The sequence below is a fragment of the Phocoena sinus genome, chromosome 2, assembly GCF_008692025.1.
Source record: "Phocoena sinus isolate mPhoSin1 chromosome 2, mPhoSin1.pri, whole genome shotgun sequence".
Taxonomy (NCBI): Eukaryota; Metazoa; Chordata; class Mammalia; order Artiodactyla; family Phocoenidae; genus Phocoena; species Phocoena sinus.
Genome location: NC_045764.1, coordinates 71,611,886 through 71,624,838, shown reverse-complemented (window position 1 = coordinate 71,624,838; position 12,953 = coordinate 71,611,886). Strand labels below are relative to the sequence as shown.

At 39.0% G+C, this 12,953-nt stretch overlaps 1 protein-coding gene across 4 annotated transcripts in view; it reads left to right on the top strand.

The window, feature by feature from the left end:
- Window positions 1–12,953, top strand: part of USP3 (ubiquitin specific peptidase 3) — a 215,956-nt gene that overhangs the window by 137,468 nt on the left and 65,535 nt on the right. For 3 of the 4 annotated variants that reach the window (XM_032621502.1, XM_032621499.1, XM_032621501.1), the window contains one exon: window positions 9,621–9,681. Coding sequence is in view for 2 of the 4 variants with exons in the window: in XM_032621499.1 (XP_032477390.1) it covers window positions 9,621–9,681 (61 nt within the window). In the remaining 2 variants the exon portion in view is untranslated. Of the gene's footprint in view, window positions 1–2,083; window positions 2,102–9,620; window positions 9,682–12,953 lie in introns of those variants that run through there. The other variant, XM_032621503.1, reaches the window with a different exon arrangement.

Sequence of the window (12,953 nt, the reverse complement as noted above, 5' to 3'; positions counted from 1 at the left end):
TATTTTTGTATTACTGGGTATCTTCAGGGAAGATTAAAAGTTTTAACGTTTTCATCATGTGAGCAATAATGTGTAAGTGATTTTATAATAATACTTCAGACTATTTGTCTTCCTGCTCCTATCTTCCCATCTACCGTGATCTTACAAATACATTCAAGGCTGTGGAAGTGAAATACTTTATTGTAATTATATTTCTGTCTGGGAAACCTTGAAATCAGAGAGCTGGAAGTGGCCTTGGAAACATTTTTAGTCTACGTTCAGATTCATTTTAAGCAGTTGACTTTTCCTTTTACATACTCGTCAATACTGTTTTGCCACCTAAGTACTCAGACCCAGCTGTTGTAGTAGTCTTCTCTTTTAATTTAATTCATGTTAGATTCCTGTGTCATACTGTTAACTGGCTGCTCCCTTGGGGTATAGAATGGCAGTAGGATAAGACGGTTATACATAGGATAGAAATAAGGATTTGGGCATCAAAAGACGGTTATACATAGGATACAAATAAGGATTTAGGCATCCATTTTCTCCTACAGGTCTCAGCGCATTAGTGAGTAGTATAAACTCAGAGGAGCATCTTGGATTCCTAGATAATGCAGCTGGTTGATGACTTCCAGTCTTTTGTTCCAACAAGTGGGCATTGGAGTAGAAGGGCGACCTCCTCCTGCATTGCTAGATAACCAGGTAAAAAGATTGACCACATAGCTTTCCATCAGAAGGGCCATAAAAGGATTACATATGTATTGAGATAACAGATCCCCTCAGCCTAAGGGTGACTGGAGCCTCCAAACAGATCACTTCTGGCCCTTCGATGACTCTTCAGTTTATGTGCATGCACCATAGATGTTATCATTTTCCATGCATGTCTTGACGTGAAAAAGATTAGGAAAGTTGGCTAGAGCAGTCTCAAGATTAGCCTCTGAGAGCCAAGGATGGTGCCCCTTAAAGAGAACCAGGTAATCCTTATTTATCTTGGATAAAGAAGAATTGAATTATTTAGAGTAGAATACGGGAATAGTGGTTTTGAGATTTTTGAAGGTCGTTTTTTACAATATAGGACAACATTAGGAGTGATGTTTTGCTCAAGAATTAGGTTGTCTTATGGTAATGACAGCACACCTGGATTTAAACTATTAATGGGATACAGAAAGAGCCAGTCCAAAGGATGATTGCAGCTTAGTTGATGACAGACTGCAGTGTTCTTACTGTCTTACTGCCCCTGTTGCAGAGGGGATAGTCTAGTCTTTGGATAGTTTTTGATTCCTATGGAGTAGAACCTCTCAAAGGGTCTCATCCTCACTTCTACTAAACAACGTCAGTCATTCCCATGAGTCGTTTGACAGGGGTGAACGGTATATGCTGTATCGCTGATACCCCTCCTTCTACAAGTAGTGTTCTGATTATCTATTGCTGCCTAACAAACTATCTTACATCTTAGTGGCTTAAAACAGCCATTTTATTTTTCTTGTCATCTTGTGGGTCAGGAATTCAGGAGGAGCTTGGCTGGGGCTGCCTCAGCTGGCGTACCTGAAGCTGGAGCATCCACTTCCATGATGGCTTCTTAAGTCACATGTCTTGTGCCTCTGCTCCTGCTCTGTTTCTGTCCCTCCCCACGCCCCCATGCCCCATGGTGTCACATTCTGCAAGGTCTCTCTGTGTCGTTTGGGTTTCTCACAGTGTGTTGGTCTCAGGGTGATTAGGCTTCTCGCATTGGTGGCTGGCTTCCCCAAGAGCAAGCAAGAAAAAGAAGCAGCTGTCAATTTCTTAAAACACAGACCTGCAAATTGGCACGCGGTCACTTCTGCCATTTTCAGTTAGTCAAGGCACTGCAGAGCCTGCCCAGATTCAAGGAAAGAGGACATAGACCTGCCTCTCAATGGGAGGAGTGGTCATCTTTAATCTATCATAGGGCCGTTAAGCAGAAAGGAGAGAATGGTTGTGAGAAATACTGAACTGTGACTTTATCAGAAAACTGATCAGAAATTTACTTATGTAATGACTCAGGAGAGATTAACTGACTGCCAGCCTTGAATAAGAATGGGACTGAAGCCAGAGGAGGAAGGTGGGAAAGATTCTCATGGGGCAAAGCGGAAAGGCAACTGAGGTAAGCTTTACTTCATAGCTCATGCTTGGTCTCCTCCTCCTTCAGTATCTGGACCTCCGCTCAGTCTCCTGAGCTCTGCATGGGCTCACTTCTTTAGCCCTGGGTGCTGCCTGTTGCTTTGTATGAGAATTCTCCTGTTGCCCTGCTCCCTGGGAACCCAGCGTGCACTCCCAGAATGAGCCGCAGTGCCGGGCGTGGGAGGTGGCGGTATGGGAACACAGGCAGTGATTTTGGCTACGCTCAGGCTGCTCTGGCACCTCTGGCGGTTGCTTAATATCGCTGGATTTCTTCTTTTCTGGACTACGTGAAGGCTCAGTTCCTGCTTTCTTTATGTGACTTTACTACTCTTTTTCCCCCGGTAATTTCAGAGGATTCAAGTTGAAGATAGAAGAGGCTTCAGAACTTTTAGCATAGAATAGGCTCATGAGTATGTGGTTCAAAGAGCATTTATGGTATAAAGAAGATTATACGCCTTGTTCTAAACATCTAAGAATGTATCAGTTGGAGGGTAAGCTGGGTGAGTCCTGGAGTATATTTTACTTGTATATGTACAGGAATATTTATAGAATTTTTATGATAATTCTGCCCTATCCTCCAATTTCGAGAGGAATAACACTTTTACTATTGATACTTCTATGGAGTGTGTGTGTGTGTGTGTGTGTTTTGAATAACAGCTGCAAATATTTTTCATTGATCATATGTTTACACACCCACAGAGTTGTAATCTAGGATTTTGGTTTCACTTATCACTTATGCTTAATAATTTAGAATAAGTTTATTTCATTAGGACAACTTTATATTACCAGTATCTTTAAATTTAAGACATTTAAACTTTACTTTTGTTATAAAAGAAGTAATGCTTTCTGAAAAAAATTCAAACAGTATAGTTGAAAGTAGGTCCATGTGGCTCTAATCCCCCATCCCATTCTTTTTACATGACGGTTAACAGTTACTATGTACCCTTCTAGACTTCAAGCAGTTTATATACAGGTATATAACGTATACACAGAAACACATAGTACATAATCTTTCTAAAGCAAAAATGACAACCTTCTGGACTTACTGCTCTGCAACAGTCCACACCTTCAAATACTGAGTTTGAGTTCCAGTTCTGTCACTTAAAGAACTTAGCAAGGTATATAACTTCTCTGTGCCTCAGCTTCCTTATCTATAAAACAGGCCAATAATGGTACACATCTCATTGGACTGTAGAGGATTAAATGAAGTAATATTTATAAAGTGGCACAATAAAGTGCAATAGTACTTGGCACATAGTATGTACTAGATAAATATTAAATAAAGAACCTGCTCTTTGAAAAAACACGTTATGAATATTTTCTTATGGGTTGCTGGTGTTTTAGTGTGGCACTTTAAAAACTGTGTTGTTGGTAGGGGGTGGTATTCTGAGTTTTACTATTGGAGCAGCATGTTTGTCTACAGTGTTTTTTTTTAAATAAATTTATTTATTTATTTAATTTTTGGCTGTGTTGGGTCTTTGTTGCTGCGCGTGGGCTTTCTCTAGTTGTGGCGAGCAGGGTTACCCTTCGTTGCGGTGCGTGGGCTTCTCTTGTTGTGGAGCATGGGCTCTAGGTGCACGGGCTTCAGTAGTTGTGGCTCGTGGGCCCCAGAGCGCAGGCTCAGTAGTTGTGGCGCACAGGCTTAGGTGCTCCACGGCATGTGGGATCTTCCCAGACCAGGGCTTGAACCTGTGTCCCCTGCATTGGCAGGCGGATTCTTAACCACTGCGCCACTAGGGAAGCCCCTGTACCATGGTTTTGAACAGCGATTCCACACACTTTCTGACCTCGCTGTTGCAGTGAGCTGCTGTTACTGACAGGCAATGTGCTGGGAATGTGTTTGCCTCTCAGGAGTTGTGGGAGCAGGAAAAAAAAGCTGAAGGTTGTTGATTTAGAAAATTATACTACACTAGCAATTAATCTTTTTGTTAAGACAATTAGGAGGAGAGTGGAGTTGGAAGAATTTTATCTATAGGGAATTATATGATTATTTAATCTATTTTTTGCTTTGTGTTCTTTGAATAATTTTATAATTAGAGGGGACATGCTCATCACCTAGTTTTTATTCTACAGTGAAGAAATAGACTCAGAATAGTAGTGATGTTCTCAGTTCTATAGCTAGTAATGATGGGGCCAGGACTAGAATCCTAGTCATTGGATCCTCACCTTTCTGAATTCTTAAGAAGCTCAAGAGCCTCTCTGCCAGTTGAAGCAACTATTGAATAATGGATGCGCTATAAATGGCTTGCCTGTCAGTGCTGAGTGCTTGAACTATTTTGCCTGTAGAGACAGTGACCAAGTTGTATTGTAAGCACTAGTGCATGATGTTTTATAAAAAATTTAGAACTTAAGGAGAATTGTTGATGGGCCTTGAATACCAAATGTATTCTATCTTATTAGGTTCTATGTAGTGAATAATAAGGCTATTGAAGATCAGTGGGAAGAAATTTATATTCGCTGTGGATGCCATTTTGCCTTCTGAACACAACCTAGATATTCGTGTGTAAATAGGCCCCTTTAAGCCCAGAACTCCCTAGTTTTCTTTTTTCTTTTTTAATTTATTTTTTTAATTTATTTTTGGCTGTACTGGGTCTTTGTTGCTGCACGCGGACTTTCTCTAGTTGTGGCGAGTGGGGGCTACTCTTAGTTGCGGTGCGCGGGCTTCTCATTGCGGTGGCTTCAGGTGTTGCAGAGCACGGGCTCTAGGCGCACGGGCTTCAGTAGTTGCGGCTCACGGGCTTCAGTAGTTGCAGCTCACGGGCTTCAGTAGTTGCAGCTCACGGGCTTAGTTGCTCCGCAGCATGTGGGATCTTCCCGGACCAGGGCTTGAACCTGTGTTCCCTGCATTGGCAGGTGGATTCTTAACCACTGCGCCACCAGGGAAGTCCCCTAGAACTCCCTAGTTTTCTGCCCTTCTTGTCTCTTGGTAAAGGAGCAGACTGTTCTTTCCTGCATAGGAGTAGCAGGGAGTAAAACCACTTTGGTTTGTAGATCAGTTGGATGCCTTCCCTCTGCCTTTGTGCTCCATCAGTTGTCCCTTCCTAGTTTCCAGGAGGGTTAAGGCTTTTGGGGGCTTTAGGAAGAAGACATGAATGCGAGCATGTTTTAGAGGCTGGGCCTACTTCACCTGTCTCCCTTGCCCAGCCTGTGTCAGAGCTTCTATCTTGTGGAAAATGGCCCTAGCTTAGGAGAGGATCGACATTCTCCACTCCCCGCAAAGGGGTGCTGCTGCCAACTTGCAGAGCTCGTGGCTGAGGGTAAGGACAGGGCCAGAGGAGAGTTCTGAGGCTATAGCAACAGGAGGAGAGTGAAGGGAGCTGGATAGTACCAGCCCCCCAGGCTGAGATGCCCAGGAGCTGTGAGAGGAAACCCGAGCTCGGGGTTGGAAGAATCTAAGCATATGGGACAGATTGCTGGAGGAGAGTAACTTTGAGGAAATTTCATAATCTGAGTGAAAGAGGACCAGACTTCTGCTTATGACATCCAGTGACCCTGCTGCGGCCACGTGTAACAGTGTGAGAAATATACTGCATGCCTTCCCTGCCATGATGTCACCTTGAAGTGTAATTAGGCATAATAAAAAGAGCCTTTATAAGTTTTCAGACTTATCTTTTTGAACTCCTACAAGTTTCCAACCTTATTAACCTCTTTCTCTCAAGTACCGGCATTTAAGATTTAAAAAATAAAAACCCTTCATTTTAATATTTTTATGTTCTGCTGAATAGATAGTATATTTATAGCTTAAAAACATTTTTATTGACTGTGTATGGTTTTGTTTTATACACACACACACGTGCATACACACAATATAGTATTTCAGTTTTGTTATGGTTCTTGTAGAGTTTTATAAAATAGCCTGCAAACCTCTAATGCAGTTTCCATGGGAAATGTGTTCATCCTACAGATAAACTTGAAACCCATCTGTCTATAAACTGAGACTACCTTTTATAATAAAGTGTGTCCCCTTAACATGATTAAAGTAAATGAATTTAAGATTATTGCAGGTATTCTTTTACTCATGCTGTGACCTGTTCTATTTGTAGCAATAATTGAGAGTTTAATTTAAAGCCAGTATTTTTCCTTCTATTTTCTAATTGTCTTGGGTACTTTAAAGGTTTATAATTTGGATAAGGTATATATACACAGAGTGAATATTCCCCAAAGCAGTGTAATAAATGGCTTCAGAATGCCCCATAATACCCTTTTCTCTGTAGTTTCCTAGCCTTCAAATGTTCTTCTGGTGTGAAACTATTAAGCCCTCAGAGAGTACTGTCATTTAAATAACCAAGACCAACTGTCTTATCACACGTTAAGTCTTAACTTTCTTATTGTAAATATTCATGATAAAAGAAATTTGATTTCTTAACTTAGAAAGTGAGGTCTTTTTTGAGATTTAGTAAAAGGCACAGTCACTTCTTTCCGATGTTTTTGAAAGTCAATACTATTTTATTTCCTTTTATTCTTTCTCCTCATCCCTGTCTTAAGCACCTATTTATTTAATCAAGGTATAATTCACATAACATAATATTATTTACTTATTTATTTATTTATGTACATGCCATGTGGCTTGTGGGATCTTTAGTTCCCCAGCCAGGGATCGAACCTGGGCTCTTGTCAGTGAAAGCACCGAGTCCCAACCACTGGACTGCCAGGGAATTCCCCAAATTAACCATGTTAAAGTGAATGATTCAATTCAGTGCATTTAATACATCTACAACTACCACCTCTATCTTGTTCCAAGACATTTCATCACCCCAAAATAAACCCTGTACCTATTAGGCAGTTATTCCCCATTTCTTCCCCTCAGGCTTAGGGTATCTTTTTGAAAATCTGAAATTAAGAAATTAAAAAACTGATAAAACTTTATGAGGTAATTGAGATTTTATAAGACGAGATTTAGAGTACACTGTTCTAATTCAGTAACATGAAGAAATGCATTTAATATACTGATAGTGGAAAATTAGATCACAAAATTGTATGTACTTTTTGTCCATACACACACTTTACAGCCATCGGGGGAAAAATGAACATTTGGTAGGAAACACACCAAAGTAACAGTGATTTTGTTCTAGATTTTTTTTTTCCCTCATTCAAAGGAGGGGGGGAAAATCTTCCCATAATTACACAAAAAACAAAAACCTGTAAATGACTAAAAACTTGGGCCTAAACTTACTATTATAACGTAATTACTTATTTCAGGTTAATACTAAACTTCTTCCAGATTGAGTACAGTGTTTCTTAGTATTTACTAAAAGAAAAAGGTTTGCTGGAGGAATAAAACTATATAATATTTGTAGTTTTTTAATCCTTCAAGTTATATCACAGACCAGGAATATCTGTTTCAAGTAAACTGTGTTCTAATTTATTTTTCCCTTTAAAAATATACTCTATAGGACTTTCTTTTCAAACTATAAAAATGTCATATTTTTGTTGATACAAATAAAATACCACAGGGGTGTACAAATAAAAAGCCAACAGCCTCCCTTACAATAGTCTTCTCACGTACTTGACTAAAATAATTGCTGTTAGCAGTTTGGCATTCTTCTTATTAGCCTTTGTCATGTGACTTACATGCACATACAATAAAATTGGACCCAACTGAGTAAAAAACTAAAATGCCTTCAGGGTGGCCCTAGCAGTTAATGTAATGCCCTAAGGAAAGGTCAGGCCCTTGGCTAACTGGAAGGGGATTTTTACCACTGAAAGTTTACTCATTCAAAAATAGTTAGAGCCCTGTGCTGGGCAGAAAGGCAGAAGCCCTTGGGCAGTATATCACTGTACTCTCCTATTCTTCCTTGCCTTCTCCTCCCCTCCCAAATGTGGAATGAATGTATGTCAAAGATTTATTTAACTCATTAATAAGGGAACCAGCAGGATGGTAAAGCTGATTCCAAGAGCATTTGAGGAATTGAGTGAATGCAGACACTGAAGAATGAATGTTGAAGTAAATTGCTAGGCTAGATATAAAACCCATTAATGTCCTGCAGGGTAGGAAAACCATAGCCCTTGGAGTCTGCCAGACAGATATTATCTCTACCAAATAAAAATCTACAAGTTCACTTGTAAGTTCATGGAATTTGGGTCCTAATCAGTAGTAAACAGCAGGTCAAACAATGGTATTATAATTAAATATCTTTGGGATATTCATTATTCATAATGAATATAATATTCATTATATTTTATTATACATTGAAAGGGCTTATAGTTCTTGATTCACTTTATTTCCAGTTTTGGCTAATTTTTCTTAAAAATGAGAAAGGCCGATTGTGATGTGTGATTAGACAGGACCAATATAATATAGTAGGGATCAGATCTTGGAAGAGCTTGGTATCTTAAACTAAGAAATTTAAACTTTGTTTCAACAACTGTTCATTGAGCATATACTGTGTACCAGGCAGTGGACTTATTATAATCCTGAGTGTGTGGATGTGCTGCGGTGCCCCTCTCTTGGCCCCCTAGGAGACTGACTAGTGGTTCTCAAGTGGTTGTATTAGGGAGTCACCTGGGAAGTTGCTTTTCTCAAAATAGACATGTTCTTTTGTCCTTCTGTACCCACCCCAATGTAGATGTCCCTGCCTGAGTAGAACATATGTGTTTTGAAAAAGCTTGTTCCAGGTGATTTTTATATCCCTTCCCTTTTAAAATCATTGTTATGTTTATTGGGCCTAAAATTGAGTAGGTAAACAGCAAGCAAAATTGTAATCAGTATTTGAAAAGTTTTCATACCCCTTTTTGCCTGCCGCATCCCTATAATACTCAAACTAAAGTAATTAATGTCCTGATTATACCCTCAGCAAGAATTACATGCAGTTATCATTTAGAATTATATTTAATGCATTTGAGACATTAATTTGGGAAGAACTGGACTTATTAGTCTTCCGAATTGTATCCTTAGGTTATGCCTCTCACTAAATAAACTAAAAGAGTTGTCATTTATAGTAGCACATGATCTGTATGGTAAAGACATGTGATTAAAAAATTAGACTTAAAATGTTTTTTTTTAATCTTTTTTTTTAATGTTTTGTCTTTTTATTTTTTGGCTGCGCCATGCGGCATGTGGGATCTTAGTTCTCCAAGCACGGATGGAACCTGTGCCCCCTGCGTTGGGAATGTGGAGTATTAACCACTGGACTGCCAGGGAATTCCCTTAAAAGTGCTTTTGATGAGAAAATAAGACTGTCCTTAACTTGTCAGAGCCTGTTGAAAAACAAAAAAGGAATAAGTAATAAAGGAGAAAAGTGTTTAACCTGTGGTTAAACTATTTGAGTCCGCAGTTAATATGAGCAGTTGCTGTGGACGTGCGTTTAGATTCTTTCAGTATAACGTTAATTAGGCAGCCGTTTTGTGTAAATGCACTCACAAAGCAAGGATTTGTGATTTCAGTACATCTAAGCAGCCATGGAATTTATAACTTAATCACAGGATGTGGTATTACAGATTAGGGGAGAAACTGGGAAATAACGTGATACAATTGGCATATTGTGTATTTTTCTTTTTATTAGTGTGCCGGTCCAACAAAAGCCCCTGGGTCTGTTTGACTTGTTCAAGTGTCCACTGTGGAAGGTAGGTGACATGCTTATTACTTCACTACCCAACTTGCTTTTTTCAGTTTACCTTTAAGCTTTATGTCAAAGTTTTATTGATTTGGATTTATTTAGCACCGTTGTTTAATTATAGCGTGTATGTAATTCTCTGTAGGGCTTCTTCCCTCTCCTAATAGAATCCCTTTGTTCAGTGATGGAACTGAGGAAAATCTAGGGGGGAAAACCCCTTTATATTGATAGAAGAATTAATTTGATGATCAAGACAATCTACTAGTAATATTTGATTGACATGTGGCCAATTTTGTTTCACCTGTTACCTACCCTTCCCTACCTTTACTGACTTTTGAATCAAATCCCAGATATCACATCATTCTTCTGAAAACAAAACAGATAAAGGAATTCCCTCGAAAATGGTCTCACTGTGGAGTTCATTATTTATGCTAAGATGTACCAAATATATCATTGTTCCGTTAAGACATTTTTGCATTCTAGGAACTTAACGCTCCCAAACCCAGTTCAAGCCTGAGCATTTCCTCCCAGTTCTTGGCTTCAAAATGATGTTACTTAAATACTTTAGTAACTCTTTCTTCTAGCACAAACTCAAATAAATATCAAACTTTGTGTGTCTGGTAGTAGCACATTTATTTCTGTGGCTCTTTTAGCTTAGAAAATCTGCTTTGAATTTACTTCAGAAGTTAGTAGCTTAGCATCAAGGAGGTGGGAAATCATACTGAGTCACACAGGCTGAAATTTATATTGTATTTATTTGGACAGTTTCCCCATCGTTATTCGTAAACCCTCATTGCATGAAGAGAGCATCTTTGTTCAGTTAACTTTTGATTTTTCACATTTTTAGTCCTGGAATTGAGTCTATTTTTCCATGTACACTTAAGAGTACTTTTGGAAAATGTTAACTGCATATCTTAATTGTGGTTATTGTGGTTTTGAAATCTCTAGGATTTGGGGAACCTGAAAATACTTTGTACAGATAACATTTTTTTTAAAAAAGAAGAAAAGTAGAAGCACTTAAATTCTGCACTTGAAGAGACAGATTCCTCTCCTAGATTTTGAGAGGTGAGAATTATAATGCAATAAAATTTATATAGTTCTATCCTCCAGTTGTCTCATAGTGCTTTACAGCCTAAATCTGGAAGGTCATATGTCAACAAAAAGACCTGACATACTCTCAAAAAGTGGAGACATTAGTGTTCTTAACAGCAAGCAACAAACAGTTCTCTAAGTAGGTATTGGAAAAATAAATTGAAAATTTTCTAGGCTCTGTAGGTAGTATGTTTCCAGTTGTAAGCAATCTTAAATTTGGAAATCTGACATGGTTTCAGAGAAATATAATTAAGTAGATTACACAGATAATGAGAGTAACCTGCATTTGGATCTTCATTTTACATAGCTGATTGGCTAATTTTCTTTTGCCATGTAATCCTGGGTGTTGATTGCCAAGAATGACTATTTTCTTAGTAATTTAGACCACTTGTCTTTAGGGGAGTCTTAAACTGAATATTCTTTCAAACTAGGAAATGTACTTTATCAGTAGTATATTTGAGTTATATATTGTATTGGTCTTCATGACACCATCCCTTTTATTTTTCCTATTTTTTGTGATTATTGTTAAAAAATCTGTGACATGTATATGGACACTTTTCCTTTTTAGACCAAATTGGTTAAAATCTAAAACTAGATGAGGGAAATATTTATTTTTACGTGGTAGTTTATACATGACTGTCAACTTCTGACATGTATTTGAATATTAGCCAAAACATTGCTAATCTTAATGTTAGCAGTAATACACTTCTTACTTTATCACTGACATTTATTACAGTAACCATGGAAATATCTAGTACATTTGGAGGCTACAGTATGGTGGCTAAAGGAACTATATGTACTATTCATTAATTCATGCATTCTGAGCCATGGATTATTTAATCACCTAACAACCCATGAGATATAAGTACTATTATCTCTGTTTTATTGATGAGAAAACAGAAGTAGAGAGGTTAAGTAACTCACCCAAGGTCACCAGGCCATTATGTGATAACGCCTGCTAAAACCCAGGCTGTCTAATTTTTGAGTTTATACCTTTTTTTTTTTTTTGGAGGTACGCGGGCCTCTCGTTGTGGCCTCTTCCATTGTGGAGCACAGGCTCCAGATGCGCAGCCTCAGCGGCCATGGCTCACGGGCCCAGCCGCTCCACGGCATGTGGGATCTTCCCGGACCGGGGCATGAACCCGTGTTCCCTGCATCGGCAGGCAGACTCTTAACCACTGTGCCACCAGGGAAGCCCTGAGCTTATACTCTTTTTTTTTTTTTTTTTTGTTACTTTTTTCTTTTCTTTTTTTGTCTCCTCTTTTTACAGAAGTTTTTTTTGAAAAACAATCCAAATAAGGGCTTTATTTATTCAATATATTTTTTTTTTATTGCGGTACACGGGCCTCTCACTGTCGTGGCCTCTCCCGTTGCAGAGCACAGGCTCCGGACGCGCAGGCTCAGCGGCCATGGCTCACGGGCCCAGCCGCTCCACGGCATGTGGGATCCTCCCAGACCGGGGCACGAACCCGTGTCCCCTGCATCGGCAGGCGGACTCTCAACCACTGCGCCACCAGGGAAGCCCCCTGAGCTTATACTCTTAATCATTATTTTTATTTTAACTCAGCCATATATACAATGGAATTAAAAATTCAGTTTAGTCCACTTTTGTGAACAGAAGACCCTACACACAAGTCTTGGTTATGTTTATTACAGTGAAAAGAAGGGGGGAAAACGTGATCAAACTCTGAGTAGAGGTTAGTAGTGCCTCTGATGCTTCCAGGTTTCCTGGGGTAGAGAGGCCAGGCTTGGAGTTGGTCCTCCTCACTTACCACAAACTATCCTACTTTCCCCAAGGTAAGTGTTGCTCGTACAGTTAAGGCACATCATGACAAAAATGTCACCTTAACTCTCTGAGCAGGTTTACTTTGCCACTATTTAACTGACATTTGTTTTGACTGTTCTGAGTTTACAATTAGGCCTTACCTTCTATAAATTGGCAGCTTTCTAGGAACTGGGAAGTTTTTGTTTTATGAGGGTCTTCAAGTAGTGGTCAGTTATGGCATTGTACAGTATTTAGGTGAAGGTGTAGATGAACCCTTATTTCAGTTTCATTTTGCTTTTTGTGATAAAATGATTTATTAAATCTGAGTTGGAAAGTGTTAGAAAATTTTTCTGACTGTAGTCAGCCTTTGATTATCTTTGCCCATGTAGTAAGAAATAACAGTTTATATAAGCTTAAGATAATTT